General features: G+C 45.2%; 1 protein-coding gene across 1 annotated transcript in view; it reads left to right on the top strand.

Moving 5' to 3' along the window:
- ASAH2 (N-acylsphingosine amidohydrolase 2) overlaps nt 1–22,072 on the top strand; it is a 112,285-nt gene that overhangs the window by 19,943 nt on the left and 70,270 nt on the right. The window contains exons 2-4 of the mRNA XM_083150177.1: nt 16,055–16,213; nt 17,451–17,644; nt 19,523–19,672. Of these exons, the coding sequence (XP_083006303.1) occupies nt 16,090–16,213; nt 17,451–17,644; nt 19,523–19,672 (468 nt within the window). The 5' untranslated portion in view covers nt 16,055–16,089. The remainder of the gene's footprint in view (nt 1–16,054; nt 16,214–17,450; nt 17,645–19,522; nt 19,673–22,072) is intronic.

The following is a 22,072-nucleotide window of genomic DNA, read 5'->3' on the forward strand; positions in this document are numbered from 1 at the left end:
AGATGACACGCCGTTCCGAGAGAGGTCACGACGATTGGCTCCAGCCGATTTTGACGATGTGCGCCTTCATTTAAAATTCTTGCTTGAGAATCAAGTCATAGCAGAATCTCAAAGTCCCTATGCATCACCCATCGTAGTAGCACGGAAAAAGAACGGAGATATAAGATTATGTATAGATTATCGAACTCTAAATAATAGAACACTTGAAGACCAGTATACCGTACCTAAGGTAGAAGAAGCTCTGGACTGTCTTCAAGGGAGCCAATGGTTCTCCGTACTGGACTTACGATCAGGATACTATCAAATCCCGATGCATCCAGATGATTGTGCTAAGACCGCATTTATTTGTCCGATCGGGTTCTTTGAATTTCTCAAAATGCCACAGGGTATCAAAGGGGCACCTGCAACGATGGAGAAAGTAGTTGGGGACATGTGTTACCGAGAAGTCTTAGTATACCTTGACGATGTCATAGTGTTTGGAAAGACCTTAGAGGAACATAACCTTAGGTTAATGAAAGTACTGGACAGGTTACATAACAAAGGATTGAAGCTGTCCATTGATAAATGTCGGCTATGTCAGAACACCGTAAAATACTTGGGTCATGTCGTCAGTAGGGATGGGGTATCTACCGACCCCGACAACATATCGGCTGTGAAATATTGGCCTAAACCCCTGAAATTGAAAGACTTACGGTCATTTTTGGGATTCAGTGGTTACTACAGACGATTTGTACCACAATATTCCCAAGTTGCTCGACCCCTTACTGAACTTACCAAAGGGTATCCTCCTGTGGGAACCCCTCGATCTACTCTTGGAATGTATTATAAACCACAAGAAGAATTTGGGCCACGTTGGACGGTTGAGTGTGACGAGGCCTTTCAACAACTAAAGCATCATCTGACTCACTCTCCTGTTCTGGCCTATGCCAACCCAGAATTACCCTATGAAGTACATATCGATGCATCCATGGAGGGTATAGGAGGGGTTCTTTATCAATGGCAAGAGAAGACTCTACGCCCTATTGCCTATATTAGTAGAAGCCTGTCTAAGAGTGAAAAGAACTATGCAGTCCATAAATTGGAATTTCTGGCTCTCAAGTGGGCGGTAGTGGATAAGTTCCATGATTATCTATACGGAGTGAGTTTCACAGTCCATACGGACAACAATCCTCTAACGTACATCAATTCTACTGCTAAACTGGATGCTACTGGGCATCGATGGCTGGCGGCGCTATCCAACTACAACTTTACCTTGAAGTATAAGCCAGGGATCAATAATACTGATGCAGATGCCTTATCTCGCATACCTCATTCCAGCACTAGTAGTGAAAATGATGATTGGATAGAGGTACCTGCCCCGGACCTACAAGGGTTGTGTCATCAATTGACTGTCATGCAGCAGCAAATGTCAGAAAGGGTTAGTGCACTGGGAGCATCTGGAACCTCATTACCCTTGATGTATTGTTGGATTACAAATAATGAAATGAGAAATTTACCTAAATGGTCCAAGGACCAGTTACGTAAAGCACAAAAGGAAGACCTTGAGATAGGAGGTATGCTGCAGCAGATTCAACATCCTACAACTGCTGTAATGCCCGATCCTGTGACTTTAGAGTATAAGATATTGTGTCACCAAAGAAAGAATCTGGTGTTAAAACAGGGACTGTTGTATCGAAGAACAAAACCTCCCAATGGAGTAACCAAAGAACAGTTGGTACTCCCTGCTGGTCTCAGACCTGTAGTGATGAGTGCTCTTCATGATCAACATGGACACCTGGGCTATGACAAAACACAACATTTAATAGCTGAACGAGTGTACTGGCCATTGATGAATAGAGACATCGAAGACTATTGTCGTAAGTGCAGAAACTGTATTCTAAGGAAGACTTTACCTCAACATGCTGCAAATCTAGTCAGTCTCCAAAGTTCTGGGCCTATGGACTTAGTCTGCATAGATTTTCTTTCCTTCGAAAGTCCAACTGGAAAAGATACTAACATACTGGTAGTAACCGACCATTTTACTAGATATGCACAAGCATTTGTAACACCCGATCAGAGGTCAATCACGGTGGCAAAGACCCTTTGGGAGAAATTCTTTGTACATTATGGCTTACCCGCTCGCATTCACACCGATAGGGGACCAGACTTTGAAAGTCATCTCATCAAAGAACTATGCGAACTGTGTGGAATAAAAAAATCCCGCACCACTCCCTATCATCCTCAAGGAGACCCTCAGCCGGAGCGGTTCAACCGGACTCTACTAAACATGTTGGGAACCTTAGATCCCAAACAGAAAATACAGTGGAACAAGTACATTTGCCATCTGGTACATGCATACAACTGTACCCGAAACGAGGCAACAGGGTTTTCCCCCTATTTATTAATGTTTGGTCGAGAGGCAAGACTTCCCATTGATATTAGTTTGGGCACATCGCCTACTACTGTCAAGGCCCCTTCTCATTCCAAGTACGTTGCCAACTTGAGAAAAGAACTTAACAATGCTTACTCATTAGCCCAAGACTCGGCCAGAAAACAAAACGAAAAGAATCAAGCGCTGTATAATCGAAAAGTAAAAGAACAAATTTTATTACCAGGAGATCGAGTACTTCTCAAGAGGCTGGGTTGTCCTCGCAAGCAGAAACTTGCTAATAGATGGAAAGACCTTCCCTATCTAGTGGTAAAGAAATTGCCTGGTATACCTGTGTACCAGATTGTCCCTGAAAATGATGTAGGACCTATACTTACCTACCATCGACAGCATTTATTACCTATTACTCAGGACAATGTGTTTACATCCCAGGATAATAAGGGGAGTAATGAGGTGGACCCAGATGTAGTAACAACTCAACCAAATATACCGAAGCTTACCTCGTCTGAGGGTTCTGTCCTTGAGGAAAGCAAAGCGGATGAGAGCGAACCGGAAATGGGGTATTTCTACCAAAATGGAAATACCGAACCAGCAGTTCAGTGGGGATTGGACCTTGACCAACTGAAAGATGCCGGAACTCATTTGGAAAGAACCGATGAGCCAGAAGTCATTGAGTACAAGGTGATCCCGGAAGATAGTTGGGGGAGTGAAAATTCTATAAACGATTATCTAAGTGAAACTGCGTTACCAGCCAGAGTGCGACGACCGCCACGAATGTTAACGTATAATCAGTTAGGGTGTCCTACAGTGGTGGATAGAGTGGTACACCCGAGCATTGTATACTCATGGCCATATTTTGGATGTATTGAGGAAAACGGTTGTTATATCCAAAATTTGTAAACATTATACTAGGTCATAAGTCAATAGATAATCACAGGTAAATGGAGATCAAGTTGCACGTTGTACAGAAAGTGCCACCTTGATCGCCAGGGGGAGAAATGTAATACCCTTGTATATATATATATATATATATATATATATATATATATATATATATATATATGAGAACAGAAAAGGTATAGTTGTATATGTATAGAGGATGAGTATGGGATTGGAGTTCAGACGGGAATATATGTGGTCAGGAACAATCTAAGTGTGTGTAAAAGAAAGGTTACATGCTAAAAGTAAGGGGCATCCCTATTAATGGAGAAATGGACTATTCCAAGTAGCCACCTCTAGGAGAGAGTACAGCGGACTGTGCCATTTTCCCTGCACAGGAGGGAGTAACTTAATCCTGAGTGTGGGAGCATCGGAATGTCAAACATCTAAATAAAGTTGGGGTGCGCGTGATAACCGCGGGGAGCCCGTTGAGACAGAGAAGTTTCTAGAGGGAGAGGAGAGTAAACGAAAAAAAAAAACAGAAACGGCAGAGCTGCGCAGCCGGAGAAGGTGTGGATAGCTGTGCCGGGGGAGAGAGACGGTGTACGGAAGAACCGGCGGCCGGATACCTTCCGGTTAACATCGAGGGTGATACCTGGCTCCGGTGCTCAGTCTGGGTGATAGCCGGTGCGATTGCTGAGAGACGCGGCTAACAGGTCTCGTCAGCGCGGAGAAGCGCCATAGCAGGGAGGCGGGGCAGTGTCCAGCGTCATCCAGGAGGCGGTGTGTGATAATACCAGATCATCTGGTAGTGAGAGAGAGAGAAAGGCTGGACCCGGCCAGGCTCCGCTGAGGGACTGGGAGCTGTATATTGAAGGGTGAGTGAGACGGCAGCACAAATTAACAGCAGGGGCAGCAGTGTCAATAGGTCAGGCCCCTCACGTAACTCTCGTCCCTATCTTACAAGTGATAGTGATTCTCTGCAACAGTGTAGCCATTGATGAAGTTGGCTGAACGCCCAGGAATTGAGGGTATTAACTCTTGCTGGCCAGGAAGCTTTTGGCAGCACTAGATGGACAGCGATATTTAGGACTGTAGCAGTCGTACCTAGGAATTCAGGTCTAGGGTAATGGACCTCAGCAGCCGTGTATAGGAATTTGGGTCTGATGAAAAGTTAGCATCCAGCAGCCTGGTAGCTGGACTAAACCTGGCTAGTTAGAAGTCAGGGGACGTCCATCAAAGCAGCTATTAATTCAGGCAGGATCTCGCCCCCCTCCGACCGGCCCACCAGTGCAGCCTTACCTTGATCAATCATCATTCGCATAGTAGGACTAAACCCGACCGTGGGTCAGGGGACGTCCACTAGGATACGCCAGCATCTGAGGCAGGACAGCATACTACTGGCACGTCAACATTCATAGTACTACCTCAGGCAGGAGCAACTCATAGCAGGGCTAAACCCGACTTGCTAGAAGTCAGGGGACGCCCCAAGAGTAAATAGTCAGAACTACAGAGCAGGATCCTATCCGGGGAATAGTTAGGTATTTCCTCAACTTCATAACTCCTTAAGTCTATGCATAGTGAATTATCAGCCGCAGGATAACTAACATATGCGACCACGGATAACCTAGAACTGGGACTTGAACTTAAGGGATGTTTTATTGACGCAATAGATCTACTAGATATTTGACTGCAGTCAGGTGATAGACGTCAGAGCTCTGAACTATAGCAAATAAGTAGTAATTATTATAATATAGTAGATATAGAATTGTTGTGCACTACTGTCAATGTTTGCCACAACCACAAGGAGCGGCTAGTTGAGGGCGGAGTGTGGTGATTCTTTCTTGGCTCCCCTAGGAGGTTGTTAGCTGGTCTTGAGAGATACAATATAGGTTAGGCTACTTTGTATTGTTAAAGCCATATACTGTAAAGTAAAATTAGCGTTTATTGTAGGAGACCCTCTAGAGGAGTCGGAGTTTAGAAACATCACAGTACAGTGTCAGTAACAATAAACTTGTGTAAGGGGTGGACTATTGCAATAGCTATCCATATATATTGCCGTTACCAATCTGGATTGTGTAATATACTCTGGTGTTTGTCTAAGTTAATAAATGTATGAATAAATTATTCTCTGTTCAATCCAATGGACCATTATTACGGGTGATTCCCCAAGCTCACCCAGATTGTGTTCACTAAATATATATAGTGATTGGTAGTCGGTATCACCGCTTGGGGTGGAGGCACTGCATAAAACATATCTTCGGAGCCCTTGAAGAACACAGCGTTACAAACAGATTCCAAATGCAAATGTCACATCTGGAATCAACTCCAGACCTTTTACCTGCTTAATTGATGATGAAATAATGAGGGAATATCCCACACCTGTCCAGGAAATAGCTTTTGCGTTAATTGCCCCATTACTTTTGGTCCCTTAAAAAGTGGGAGGCACATATAGAAACCGTTGTAATTCCTACACTGTTCACCTGATTTGGATATCAATACCCTCAAATTAAAGCTGAGAGTCTGCAGTTAAAGCACATATTGTTTGGTTCATTTCAAATCCATTGTGGTGGTGTATAGAGCCCAAGTCATGAGAATTGTGTCGATGTCACAATATTTATGGACCTGACTGTAAATGCGGATATATTTATCACTGCTGTTTTCTTAGGCTTCAGGACTAAAATGTAGGGATGGGCACCGGCCACTTTTCGCGTTTTGGGTTCTGATTAACTTCAGGTTTTGGGTTCTAATGGATTTTGCCAAAACACCCCCTAAACGTTTTGGGTTCTGATTTAAAAAAAAAAAAAAGCTTAAAAACGACTAACGCTATTATTAACCTCAATGACATTCATTTCCACTCATTTCCAGTCTATTCTGAACACCGAACACATCACAATATTGTTTTTAGGGCAAAAGGTTGCACCGAGGTAGCTGGATAACTATGCTAAGTGCGGCACAAACACTGGACTGATACAGCACACTTAGCATCCCCCCTGGCCTGGACTTATACTGAACACTTAGGATCACCCCTGGACTGATATGGCACACCTAGCATCACCCCTGGACTGATATGGCACACTTAGCATCACCCCTGTACTGATACGGAACACTTAGCATCAACCCTGGACTAATACAGCACACTTGGCAGCACCCCATGAATTATACGGCAGACTTGGGTCACCCCTGGAATTATACGGCACACATGCGGGCACCTTTGGACAGATACGGGACACATAGGGTACCCATGGAATTACACCGCACACATGCAGGCACCCCTGGACTGATACGACACACTTAGCATCACCCCTGGACTGATACAACACACATAGCATCACCCCTGGACTGATACAGCACACTTAGCAGCACCCCATGAATTATACAGAAGACTTGGCACCCCTGGACTGATACGGCACACATGGCAACATTTCAGCAGTAAAAAAAAAACTTTTATTCTTTTAATTAAAGAGCAGCACACCTGGAATTATACAGCAGACTTAGCAACACCCCTTGAATTATACTGCACTCTTGGCTCACCCCTGGACACATTTAACAGCCCTTGCAGTAAACATAAAAAAAAAAAACACCCTTTTTTTCTTTTCATTAAAAAAAAGGGCAGCTCCCCTGGTCTGATACAGGACACACGGCGGCACCCCTGGACTGATATGGGACACATGGGGGCACCCATATAATTATACAGCACACATGGGGGCACCCCTGGACTGATACGGGACACTGTGCACCCCTGGAAATATACGGCACACATGCGGGCACCCCTGGACTGATACAGGACACTGGGCAGCACAGCTGGACTGATATGGCACACTTAACACCCTTTGCAGGTTAAAAAAAACAACACTTTTTTTAATTTCAATTTAAAAATCGGGGCAGCTCCCCTGGACTGATACGGGACACTGGGCACCCCTGGAATTATACGGCACACATGTGGGCACCCCTGGACTGATACGGGACAGTGGGCACCCCTGGAATTATACGGCACACATGCGGACACCCGTGGACTACTACGGGACACTGGGCACCCCTGGAATTATACGGCACACATGCGGGCACCCCAGGACTGATACAGGACACATGGGGGCACCCCTGAAATTATACAGCTCACATGCGGGCACCCCTGGACTGATATGGGACACATTAGGGCACCCCTGGACTGATACGGGCCATATGTGGGCACCCCTGGTCTGATATGGGACACATGGGGGCACCCCTGGAATTATACGGCACACATGTGGGCACCCCTGGACTGATACGGGACACTGGACAGCACAGCTGGACTGATAGGGGATACTTGGCAGCCCTGCAGTAAAAATAAAAATCTTTTTTTTTTTCAGAGAGCTACTTGTCCCCCACAGTAGTCCCATATAGCAGCCCCTCCCCCCCCCAGTAGTGCACAAAATAGCACCCTTAGAAGTTCCCCCTTAGTTTATTCCACAGTAGTTCTCCCAGAGTAGATGTTCCCTGGCTGCTCAGTATTTCCCCCTTAGTAGGTGTACCTTACCGCTCAGTAGATCCCCCTTAGTGATTTGACCCTGGCCGTTCAGTAGTTCCCCCTTTACTTTGTCCCCCCTCCAGCAGCTCCTTTAGCCCCCCCCTTTAGTGTGTCACCCCCCTTGCAGCCCTCATGTGTGTGTGTCCCCTGTGCAGATTCCACTTGCCGAATGAAGATGGAGCCGGATCTTTTATAGAGACGCAGGATGATGAAGTTTCAGCCTCGTTTTGGACGCGGGAAGATGGCGGGACCCGGCGAACTCCTCGGATCCGGCCTCGGATAAGGTAAGTTTGGGGGGTTCGGATCTCTAGGATCAGAACCCGCTCATCTCTACTAACATGCTTGGAACTGATGGACAGTGCAGTGAGTTCACATATGACTCTGCACTCACCTTCAGGCAGGGTTAAAGTGTTTGTGGGGGGACAGGGTGGAATTGTATTCCAACACCTTCAATGGTAGTCAAAACTCAGTTCCACCTCCAACACAGCCCTGCACAGTAAATTCAACAGAAAAGCCTGTCCCAGCAGCCTCCTTGTCTGGCATGGCATATATGTTATGTCATGTTGTCAAGCCACTGAAGTGAAGAAGACAGAAGGAGAAGCTGCTGGAGGGACAGAGACAGATAAAGGGCACTTGCTGTGGACATTTTGTGTAAGGAGTATTACTTCTGTGGGCATTATGTGAGTAAGCAATACTACTGTGAGCATTATGTGTAAGCGACACTACTGTGTGGCATAAATGTATAAGGAGTACTACTGTGTAACATAACATGAATAGAGGCACTACTGAGTGATGTGATGTGAATAAGGGGCACCACTATGTGGTGTAATATGTAACAGGGGCACTACATGCGGTATAATGTGAATATGATGGTGCTACTGTGTGGTGCAATTTGAATTGGGTTGATCATTATCGTCCTTGTCAGTCCGCTTTCCCGTTATAAAGTATGGAATTTAGAGCACAAATTTTGTCATTTGCAGGCGGTACCAAAAAAACCTGGCACTGTCACGGGCTACTAATAATGGGGAAGGAGGGGGGGAGGTCAGTGGCAGGGGAAATGAGTTCCACCACCTCATCAGGACCACTTTAAGCACTGCCTTCTGGTAACCCTGGCCTGCTCTGCAATATGCAGGACATGTGTGAGACACTGAGGGATGTTTGTGTTAAATCAGACTTTCCCTTTAAACATCCAAACTGAAGTATTCCCTCTCTGTGCCAATAAACAGTATTTGTCATTGTGAGTTGTGATTTTGTGAAGCAGCTGACTGCGATACTGGGCCATAATAACATCCAATATCAGGGGTTATTATCAGTAAGAAGGGTTAAGACCATCCTTGAAGTAATAAAGAATAGATAAGCCTGGAGCGGCAGCAGCAAGGAATGATTCAGACTGACTAGTACCAGTGCAGGTGACACTCATAACATGAGAGCTTAATGGAGTGAGGCTCGGGAACATTCTCTGCTATCTTGGAGACATCTGTACGGTCTCTGTTCTACAGTCCATTGCAGTTACACTGTGAGGTAAGACATTAATTAGACAGTCCGCAGTCTATTTCTCTGGGAGTTACATTTATTCTGGGCAGGATTCATGTTTAGTACTGCTCTTTGTAGAAAATGGAGGTGTGTGGTGTACAGCAAATGTTCACACCACTGTATTTTTGTGGTCAGAGGGGCTGGTGGAGAAATCGGGGTTCTTGTCCAACTTTTTTTTTTCTGGGAGCCTACCGGCTGTTCATTAATAATGATACCCCAATAAGGATGTACTCATTATCAAATTCAGATAACTGAACATTTCCAAATGCTTAATTAATTAGTCATTGGGGAGTTGGGGTTCAGGGGTATCCAAGGGGTTCCAACATTTTACATTAAAATAAAGATTTCCCCTACCTTTCCACTTGCTCAGGGGGTACGTACAAAAAAATTAATTAAATTAACCGTGCAAATTTGCCTTGAATTCGGCTTGTAAACCAAACTAGAACCTAATTTCCCCTTAGTCTCCATGTTGTGCTATTGAACAAATATGTGTATCCATCATTCACGTTACTATTGATGCAATCACCAAACATGTTCTGTTTATCCTCCGGCCTTGTGCACTAATGCGCATGTATAGGATATCCGCACGTATTCCGCCTCATCCTTCATCTTGTCCTGTGGGGTATAAGAAAGGAAATGATCATTAATACAATCACATCAATACTTCTTCAGGATTTTATGGCGTTACTATGCAGGTGCTGCCTGTTGATCCCATGTGTGCAAGTTATCCTCTGCACCTGTTCCTCTTCATCCTTTATTTAAGGACAAACCCCTGGGAGTCTCCAATAATACTGCAATAGAGATGGTGTTAGAGAGGCCAGTGACACCAAGTAGTTCCTGTGTGTATACTGCGTAACTCTGGGAGACAATGGAGTCCTCTGCCGTTGGGCTCCCGCTCTCATGTGGGCACCTGTCCTCTCTGCGAGTTTAATTCAGTTCATTGAAAGCAAACCATATCCCTTCTGTGGCCACTCCCCCTCCTTTATTCTAAATATATTTTTTTGCCAAGTGTCCCAGGGTAGCTGGGATGAACTTACACCACTGGGCAATGTACCTGTTAGAAATGATTGCTACATTAACCCTTTGTCAACCTATGAACCTTTTCTGCCTGGTTAATAACGAAGATCTGATTAATTTATCTACTGTATGGATTAACCTTCACCACGCACTGCTGCTAAACATAAAAACTATAGTATATGCAAATATTATGCAGAAAATATGCTTTGCAGGTTGATATATTACTTGATGAGGGTATAGATCTACAATGTCTTCAGTAAATCCACATGAATTACAGACAGGGGTTAAAGTGAGGGGGAACGTGGTGGAACTTAGTTCCACCACCTCTAATGGTGAGCAGGAAAATTTTAACCTCCACATTGACCCTGCGCAGTAATTCTCACAGAGGGTGGGGGGATAATTAGGTGGCATAGAGAAATAAGTTCTGCCACCTCTGCATGACCACTTTAAGCCCTGGTTACAGTATATCTGCTTGGCAGGGAGATTCAGAGTTTGAGATGGAAGTCCAGAGACTAATAGCATTGGGTGTGATGTCAGAGCAGGATACTGATATCTGCATATCAAGTGCTAAGAGACTGAGCTTATGAGCTGCATTCTAACATGAAGGCTGACATCAACATAAAGAACTCAATGAGGAGGAATGCCTACATGTGACTGTTAGGTTTGACTTGGTAACATACTTACTGCTGACTGTAATGTGACGAGACATTGTGATTTTGAGATGCAACTACACAATAACTAGTATTTTGTACCCATAATATGTCGGCTCACTAATGCCCAGTTTTGCAGGTCAACATTAACCATAGATGGTGATAATGGCCCTTATTCTGGTTGACTTGCAAGGCTGCGAATTTCGCAGCCTTCTTAATCCACCAAACACCGCCCACACAGCGCCCTTCCTCCACGGCGCGATTCCTCGCAGGCATGTGAATGGATGTTTTGCACAAACAGCCTTGCGTGCGGGGACAAAATCATTAGATGGTCGCCGACCCCCGAATGATTGTGTAAGCGCTCACACCCCTGTAGTGTTTCAGATCTGTGGTCGCCCTGTGCAGGAAACGGGCGGGCAGCTGACATCTGTTGTGTGCAAGTGCCCGGCAAATAATCTATACGCCATTGACACACAGCGGCTGCACATGCGTATAAATGACTATGCATGTGCAGTTGCGAAAAATCGCTCCCCAGCGAGTACACGCAGGGGATTGTGTAAATGACAATAGGGGCCTATGCTCACACCACAATGTCAACATGCTCTGTTAGGAAACAAATAGGCACCTGACTAAAGGCCCCAGTGGCGTAAATAAAATTACAGCGCCCCCCCCCCCCCCCCGCCAGAATTATCTACAGCGCCCCCCCCCCCCGGTAAAATAAAGCCAACCCCCCCCCCGGTAAAATAAAGCGCCAGCGGGGCTAGGGAAGAACATCAATAGCCCCGCAGACCCCTGGCGCCCACACATGTTCAGCACCACCCCGCGACCGCGGGGTCTGCAGGGCTATTGTTACGCCACTGCAGTGGCCCCTGAGCTCCCCCGGCAGCTCCTTGGGAGGCTCACTTACAATTTGGCTACCAGCCAACGGCCAGCCTGTATTTTTAAAACATTTCTGGCACCGCTGGCCGTACGGCACCTGCAGCTCAGTGCAGACCAGACCCTGCCGCTGCCCGCCCCCGCACATAGGTGTGTGCCAGCGGTGCTTTACCGCTGGCACACACCTACGGATTAGACCAACACATCGTGGGTGCTAAAAAGCACACAAGATGTGCCTCTGATGGGTCTAGAATGCGACACATATTGGGTGAGATTTAATAGGATGAGAGATTCAGAAAGTGAGAGATTTGGGAAGAAATCTCCAGTTTTTTTTAAAGCAGCAATTATTTACACTGCAAAACCAGTTTGAATTTGAAGTGTAAATGATTGCCGCTTTAAAAAAACTGGAGATTTCTTACCAAATCTCTTACTTTCTGAATCTCTCATCCTACTAAATCTCACCCCTTATGTCCCGCTGGTGCGACCACATGGTCCGGTTCTGATGCATTCTGGACTACGCATTGGACCTGAAGGCATGTCACATACATCCAATTTGGGCCAATTTCTCGGCCCGATCCTACAGAATTGCCCCAAATTGGACCAGTGTACGGGGGCCTTAAAGTGCTCATCATAAGAATATGCTTATGGTTTTATTTCCCTAACAATGATAGTTATTCCGGAGAAACGTCAGCAATTACACGGAGTGGAAGTTTTATTTCCATTATCCCCTGTCCCCTAAAGCTAATGAAAATATTGTTTCATAATTCACATAAACAGCAAAAGCAATTCTACAACTAAAGCAGCAGCCTTTAGCTCAGGGATCGGGGAACTTTTTTAAATTTAACCCCAAAATATATTTAGATAGCCGACATAACCCCTTCATTTGAAAGGAAGGATACTGTACCCCCAAAAATTGATGATATATCCTGCTAGTACGGTACACAGCCTGGCAGCCATTGATGATGATGAGTGCCAAATTTGTACCACACACAGCCATACATGGTAATAATCATCATCAATGGTTGCCAGGCTGTGTGTGGTATAGCCATTGATATTGTGATGTCCAGGCAAATAGTTTTTCCCTAGACTAGAGATGGGTATACCATGATAGGAGCCTACAACCAGGCAAAGAAACGGCGCAGCAGCGGCAGTACAGACTGTGCGCTGCCAAGATGGCACAGCAACTAGTCATCTCTACTAAAGAAGCGGGCGGACTTGGAGGTGGGGCCCGGAACATCACGGAGGGAAGCGTGTTATGCACACTGCACTGCGTCAGGTCCTTGTACACTACAGTACTGTAACACACACAGCTGGGCATGCATATAGATTCTATATATAGAATCTATATGCAATGAAATTAAATTCCTGGGGATAATGGATGGTCACACTGCCAAGTCACAGCCAGGCATGCATATAGATTCATATGCATACCCGGCTGTGTTTTGGCAGTGTGACTGTCCATTACCCCCAGGGATTTCAATTTGACCCCATTTGGGGTAATTTACTCCTGTTCCCTGACCACTGCTTTAGCTTCTCACTCTCCATTTAAATCCTTGAAATGTACAGTAAGCATCTAAGCATCATGCCTGCAATGTACATCTTCTTTCTAACACACAGTAAAAGTATCAGCAAATGTGACATTATTCACATTTCCTTCATTAATGTAATCCCAGTGTGTAAGGAAAAGAGATCCATCCACGGTGTAAATAATAAGCTGTAAGCATATAAGATGCATAACACAAATATATATATACATACATAATAAATACAGTTATACAGATGGAGCCTTCTTCAACTAGCCTTCGATGGAAAGCCATGGTGAGCCATGGTGAGCCAAGGCTTATTATCATCTATTGTTCTCAGCTGCAATACAATACATAGAACAATACAGTAGGGGATAAGCAGAGGATTAAGTCCGACAGCTCTGGCTCACTTAATCCTATTAAAGGGCTAGATGAGGATGGCTCTATCTGTATGTATCAGCAGGGTCACTGAAAGCGCCGCCAGGCCCCGGTAAAAAAGGGGATGTGGTTAATTGGAGGGTGTGACCATGTCCCTGTTAAATCCCCCCCCCCCCCCAAAAAAAAAAAAAAAAAACATTTGCAGGGGGTGCTGGAGGACAGGCTGCTGCTGAAGCTGCTTTTCTCTCCCCTGTTCAGCACATGGCACTGTGCGGTAGCCTGTCCACTCTACTCCCACTGCCCGGTCTCTGCAGTGGGGGGAGGGGGTGTGGGACCTGGGCCCCTCCATCAGAGGTTGATTAGGTGAATTAGGCTGCAGTCTAGGGCACCAGGACTGGGAGGGGGGGGGGGGGGGGGAGTCAAGAGCCAAGGAATGAAATTAAGGCCTGATATATTCCAGGCATCACCCATCCTGATGTACTGGGGGTGGGGGGTGGGGGTGGGGGGTGTAAATTTAGGTTACTGCCAGGTGGATGTGTCAATGCAACTTACTTATGGCACCATTACTTTATGTACATTGTGCTACAGCGCCATCCAGGCAGCCTAAAGTCAGGGGGGCACCTGGAACCCTTAATCAGGCCCTGATATTTTTTTTCAATAACAATGATCCAGTTTGAAAATGTATCTTTTTAAGATTTATTTAATTGGAAAAAAACAAATCATGCAAGAGCTTCAAATTTGTAAAACTGCAGGGATGTTGCACAGGTTCTCAAACTCGGTCCTCAAACAGTTCATGTTTTCCAGGTCTCCTCACACAGGGCATCACTGGCGTGGGAGCAGGGGGTGGAGGCAGCATCGAAATGGTGACACTAATATTCTTCCTCAGTGACTGAAGTGCTGGACAGCGACATTACGTTCTGCGGTCGGCACTAGGCACAGTCCATCATCTCCAGGATCGTTCCACGCCCCCTTCCCACAAAGCTACACCCCATTTTTTGCCGATGCAGAGGTGTCTCTTATCCCAATGACACCCCTGCCCTCACAGAATAACAAGTGAGATGATTAGGCCTATAATAACTTATATCAGATGTAGTGGGAGAGCGTTTGTGTGGACTGGGGGGTGATATAAACTAAGCTTGAAAGTGATAAAATGAAGAGTGATAAGCTACCCAGATCAGCCCCTAACTGTAATTTGCAAGCTCATCTTATGATGTGACAGTTAGGAGCTGATGGTAATAACCCTCCATTTTTATCACTTTTCAAGCTGAGTACACCTGGCCCTGGGACTGATAAAATAAGCAGACACCCCTCCCTGCTCACTAGTGAAATGGATCAAGTGCACATGAACCAATTGATAAAACTAGACATTCAGTATAAATAAATGTAAAATATAAAATAAGTAACAATTTATAATAAAATAAATAATAAAGAATGATGTTCCACATTCTCAGTTTTTCTAAAACATCTACAGTAGATCATTATTCCCAATGAAAAGACAGTCAAAAATAAAATATTAAGTGAATAAAAGTGGTATACCCCTTTTCCTGTTATTGGAGTATCATGGGCATATTATGGGAGTATCATAGGTGTGTTATGGGAGTCTACAGTGCCACAGTAGGTGACATTACCCATGGGCCAACCACTTATGGTACATCCCCACCATCCATTGCTGTAATACTTATCACATATGCGGTTACATTACATATGCGATTAGCAATGCGATGGGCAACTCTCCTGATAAGAGCCACTCTTTACGATGCGCTCTGATCCCTGGACTTCAAATTGGATCCCTAACATGGAGCAATGCGGAAAGAAGCCCATAGTCTTCTATTGAGTAAATGCCAGCTATAGGTCAATGAACCAGCCAATCAGATCCTACCTGCCATGTTACGGGCCATGTTCGAAAATTGACAGGAGCTTGTTCGTTGATACATTGAACCCTTAATGAGGAATCACTTTTTCACTTAACTAAAATGGGGGTGATATGGACTTTAGATGTGGATTTGTGGATATTTTTTGTGCATTGTTTCAGTTATTGGGCCAGATGCACTAAGCTTCAAAAGTGAAAAAATGGAGAGTGATAAACCACCAGCCAATCAGCTCCTGCCTGACATTATTCAAACACAGACTGTGACATGGTAGGCAGGAGCTGATTGGCTGGCTCTTTATCACTCTCCATTTTATCACCTTTGAAGCTTAGTGCATTTGGCCCATAGTCTTGTGATCTGACAGGGCCAATACGGGGGTGATAGAACACAATATGTCCGCTATCTATGGAAAAGGGGCCTTTGTCTAACGTGTTCTTTGTCTCTTTACCTTGTAGATTTGCACTGACTGACCTGTGATATCAGAAGAAAAATGGGGAAAAGGATTTTCAGCCGGCTGGAAGTGACCTTTATTGTGATGATTGTCTTACTTATTGCCATTTCGGCAGGGCTTATCGCAATAATATTTGTCATGGATAATAGGCTTCGTAATCCTAGTAAGTTCAACCATCGTAACACACTATTGTGGCTTCACATGATGCACAATTGCACTACTGCTTCTACTACTGTAGTACGCCATATCTAATTTCTGTTCTTCCTGGATATGTTGGTTGGCCGGATGCCCACATAAGACAGCCGCCTGTATATATTGGTTTGCCGGATGCCTGTATAAGACACTGGGCTGAATTGGCTTAATATTGCTATCATCTCTATGGAGGTGTGAGCACTTTTAAGTGAATTCAGTCCACCGTAAATTGCGCACATTGCCGTGATGATTCACGAGTGCGAACCATCCGCACCTAATAGGATCAACCCCTAAGTCGCCTATTGCTTGAGATGACTTCTGTGATCCGTGAGCGGTTCAGGATGGAGCTTGGGAGGTGAGTCACCTCAGGTGACCTTTGCAAAAAGAGGAAGTGTCAGTGGCATGTTATGGGAGTATCACAGGCGTGTTATGGGAGTGTCATGGGCATGTAATGGGAGTGTCATGGGTATATTATGGAAGTATGGGCATGTAATGGGAGTGTAATGGCATATTATGGGAATGTAATGGGAATGTTATGAGAGTTTCATGTGCGTGTTATGGGCATTTCATGTGCTTTTTATGGGTTTGTCATCTGAGTGACATCGGTGTGTCATCTGCGTGACATCGGTGTGTCATGCGCATGTTTCGCTTTATAACTGTGATCTCTTACTGTAGTCTCAGAGATCATACCATAAAAAAAGTTAAAGGGAGACTCTGCTCCAGGTTAAGGCTAGCTGCGGAGATGATACTACAATTGGTGGTGCGTCAGTGGTGGAGAATGTAGATACTCAAGTGCACTTAAGCAATACGCAGACATGCAAAGTGGATGTTGCAGCGTTTTGGCTGGCCCTCGCAGTACATAAGAGGTATGCTTAAACTGGCGCGTATCTGTGCACTTGACAGTCCATGAGAAATCCCAGTTGTGCATGCTCTGTCTGCACCTCTGAATCAGGGGTCTCTGTCATTCTCTCTCTCTCTCTCTCTCTCTCTCTCATTATCTGCTGTGTTTTATCTTGCCCACAAGAATTAGAATTTTTCTAGTGCCACTGAGTCCGAATGGGAATGTGCTGGGCCACGTAACCGGTCCAGACCATTTTCTAGATATCTAAATACTAAGTTAAAATATTATCCCCCATGATGAATTTTGCTTGTTATTTTATCATTTCAATTTTAGAAACTTTTAACATTTATAAAGTATTTCTTCCCAGATCAGTCAACAACTATCTCACCATCATCATCATCAACAACAACAACAACAACAACAACAACAACAACAACAGCAGCAGCAACAACAACAACAACGAAACCATCCCAAACAACAACATCTGATCCTTACCCTCATGCCTATCTCCTGGGTGCTGGACGAGCAGACTGTACTGGATATTTGTCAGATGTTCCTTTGGTATATGAAACATTTACATAAAACCATTTTGTTCTTGTATTGAATATGTACAGTACTATATATCCCAGAGCCGGACAACTTTTTGTTAGGCGTTCTTAGGGGATGCGGTCATTTGGTCTACTGCATTATGGTCGACAGTCATTAGGTCGAATCCATTAGGTCGACATGCTAAAAGGTCGACATGACTCTAGGTCGACATGGGAAAAGGTCGACATGATTCTAGTTCGAAAGGTCATTAGTTCGACAGGTCATTAGTTCGACAAGGTCATTAGTTCGACATTGTCTATGTCGACATTCACAAGGTCGACATGGAGTTTTTCACTGTTTTTTGAGCCAACATGTGCCGACAGGCGGTATTTCATGCCCTACCATCCACTAGGGCGTGGTGGGAGAATAAATTAGTGTGCCGAGCGTAGCGAGCGCAGCGAGCGATGCGAGGGGATACAGTGCACTTTAAACTGTGTCCATGTCGACTGTGTTGACATTCAGGTAAAAAAACAGTGAAAAACCCCATGTCGACCTTGTGAATGTCGACATAGACAATGTCGAACTAATGACCTTGTCGAACTAATGACCTGTCGAACTAATGACCTTTCGACCTAGAATCATGTCGACCTTTCCCCATGTCGACCTAGAATCATGTCGACCTTTTAGCATGTCGACCTAATGGATTCGACCTAATGACTTTCGACCATAATGCAATAGACCAAATGATCCCAACCCGTTCTTAGCTAGTGGAAAAGAATGGACAAGTTGGCTGGAAATAAAGGAAGTGTATACTGTAGTTATGAATAGTATTATTGACTTACAGTATGGGAGGAACGACTTGTATAAAACAGGGACAAACAGTACATGGTGGACAATAAATATGCGGACATGAAAAGAAGGGCCCTCCACATGAAGAGCTTATATTCTAATTGGAAGAATTGTCAGGTTGTTTTAGTGTAGGTGGTATATAGGCAGGAGCACAGGAAGATCTTCAGTACTTGTGTAATATCTGGGCGTCCGATTATTTGATTGTATGCCTTAACTTAAGGCATACAATCAGATGCGATGCGTTTTTCGGCAAAATCGCATCGCATCGTGACCAAATCGCGTGATTTTCCATAGGATTCAATGTTAAATGGTCCTGTTCATACCCCCACTATCCAAGTGGGCATGAAGTTGATTTTATATAGCGTGGCGAGCACAGCTAGCCACCGAGCCCGAAGCGTGGCGAGCGCAGCGAGCCCCATCGAGGGGACTCGAGGGGACGCGAGGGGACGCGGATTACTCGCTGTGCTCGCCACGCTTCGGGCTCGGTGACTTGCTGCGCTTGCCACGCTATATAAAATCAACTCCATGCCCACTTGGATAGTGGGGATATGAACAGGACCATTTAACATTGAATCCTATGGGAAAATCGCGTAGATCGCATAGCGTCTCATGCGATTTGGTTGCATGCGATGCAATGCGATTTTTCCGACCCGATCATAAAATCGGGCACCCAGTTATTACACAAGTACCAGATCTTCTATAGAGATGAGTAGTATAAAGGTTCAAGGAATCTGATTGGTTGTGCTAAGGAATTCCATAAGTAGTTAGCAACACAGATGAACGTAAGAGGTGACTACCAGATACTAGACAAGTGCATTTGTCACAAGTATAGAAGAGCTTGCAAGGAAGTATGGTTTGTAATGTTGAAAGAAATTATAAATAATATAAACATCCCCCCCAAAAAATAATGAATGTTCCCTATTGTTTTTCCTTAGGTATTTCTGTTTTCAGCCTAGTCCAATAAAATAATGATATTACCGTATTATACTGCATGTCGTTAGTTTATATCCCCTGTACTCATGATGCCCAGTAATAAGTGTCCTTTTCCCTGTTGTTTCCCAGATGGGATATGCTAGCAGTGACCAGCTGGCAGGAGGACTTCACACGCGGCAGTACAGCCGAGCGTTTATTGTGGCAGAACCAAATAATTCCAAACGAGTGGTGTTTGTCAGTGCCGACATAGGAATGGTGTCTCAAAGAGTCAGGCTAGAGGTGCGTTATTATTTCAGAATGTCTCCTTAATCTGAAAGGTATCCGGACTCTAGGTCTACAGTTTTTAGGTTGAAAAAAGACCATGGTTGACATGAGTTTTTAACCATCTTTCTTTAACTTGCTGAACGTTGTCTAACATTGGGAAGGGTAACGTGTGCCGAGTACAGCAGAGCAAAACAGCTTGACCAAAGTATGGCAACCAAAGCGAGCCATGGTAGCGGATGCGATGCACTAATTGGGGGTCCATTTGCTACTTGATAACAATAGACACCCCCAGGGCCGGTGCTAGGCACCGGAGCACCCCAGGCAGGGGGGGTGCCCTGGCGCCCTCCTGCTCCACGGAGAGGTGGGGTGAGCAGGCGGCGAGAGATGGAGGGGGTGCAGGCAGCGGGAGATGCGGCGGGTGTACAGTTACGGCGGGCGTAGAGTAACTCCATGGGGGGAGAGGGAGCAGCGTGACGTGTCTCGCTCCACAAGAGGGGCTCTCCATGGGGTGGTAGCGGCAGGAGATGCGTCGCTCCATGGGGGGGGGGGGGAGAGCAGAGAGGGAGACCGTGGTTTCTCACCTTCTCCTTCATCCGGGGGCTGCTCCCAAGTGGCCGCCCTCCAGTGGCCGGCGCCCTAGGCAAATGCCTAAGGCTGCCTAGTGGTGGCGCTGGCCCTGGACACCCCAAAAACCTTAAAAAAAACTCATGTTGATCTTTTCATGTGTTGACCATTTTCATATCGACCTCTCCCTACTGTCGACTTTCTTTCCATGATCACCTTGTTGATATTGACCTTTTTTGGGTCGACCCAATGAACCAAACCCAGTCTGATCATTATACTTAATTTTCAAAGTTTTAGGTCCAAATGTAATAGGATGTGAGAATCAGAAAGTGAGAGATTTTGAGAATCCCCCCCCCCCCTTTTTAAAGCAGCAATCATTTACACTGCAAAACCAGGTTGATTTGGTCATGTTATTGATTGCCGCTTAAAAAAAAAAAGGGAAAACTCTCCCAAAATCTCTCACTTTTTTGATTCTCACACCCTGTTATAATTGGCCCTTAATATCTAGAAAATAATTGTTTGTGTTTGGTCCATATGGGCATTTACAACATACAGATTAGGTTAGCTGATACTTAATCAATTCTTCTCTCTAGAAATGATCTCAATTTCCCCAAATGTTAACTCAGTTCTGAGTCACAGGCAGCGTGTGTGTGTGTCTGCATCTTATGTCGGTCACATGTCTGACCCTTTTAGCCAATGCCACTACCAGGTTCCATCCATGCACTGGCAAGGACTGAAACCTCCACATTGAGGGCCTTATTCTGGTCGATGCGTAAATTTCCAAATTCTTTCGGATGGCGTTTTTTAGCCGTATGCGCATGCGTGGGCAACGCTATGCGCATGTGCCACGCACGGTCTCCGTACTCGTTCTCACTAATACCATACAGAAATGTGTACCGCATTCACTCTGGTAATATGGGCGTCATTCGGAAGTACACAGGGCCGTAGTTTCAAAGTGGGCTAAACTGGGCGTAAACATGGGCGTACGCGAGGGAGTGCACTAATTCTGGTAGGCGTGCATTCGGACAGAACACCGACTGCAAACGAACCAACAGGCAGGAAATATGCGGTCTTCATAAGCAAGTTTCACTTTGCGGACACCACTCGGTCATGCGCTAGGCATTCGGATCGCCCAATTAGTACGGCCGCACCTAAACCACTGTCAGCTGAACACAATACAATCCACTCCTCTACTCATTAATTACACTCTTTTCATTGCTTCAATTGGAACCATTGCAGCCTAAATGGACCATTACTAAATAGCACTTCACATGATGTAAGGGTTAATGTAAAGTGGTAGTAATGTGTTTAAGTATCTATTAGGATTTAATTGATTCCAATTACAAACAAACACTTGTTAATGAGGTTGCCTAATTGCATAAGTGTGTCATGTGACAGATTTATGAGTTCAGATAATAGTCGTGAGTTTTGCGGAAATACACCGCATCGGTGCGTACGGCCAGCTTCCAGTCCGTTCAGACGCTCTAAGACCGTACAGAATATGTATGTGTCCACCGCACACGCAAGGTTTGGATGTCGTCCGTAAACACGCCCTCTTCTTAAAGAGTGAGTCCGTCCGATTGTGGAGGACCAGTGGGCGTTTCTTCTTACAATGTCCGCACAGCGTGGCGTGCGGCCCGCTCCGAAAGAATTCGGAAATTTACGCACCAACCAGAATAACCTTCTGAGTCTTTTCAGATACTACAGTCAGGCTTGGTATGTCTTGCCATCAAAAGTTGCACCAGCCCCAATCAAGGTGCAGATTGTCTGTCAGAGTAAGGCCTCCATTGTGAGTAACTATGTGCCTGAGCTTGAAACCACATCGGTGACACGCCTGCAGATTCCTACACC

Source organism: Crinia signifera, chromosome 6 (assembly GCF_055691185.1).
Source record: "Crinia signifera chromosome 6, ASM5569118v1, whole genome shotgun sequence".
NCBI classification, from domain to species: Eukaryota; Metazoa; Chordata; class Amphibia; order Anura; family Myobatrachidae; genus Crinia; species Crinia signifera.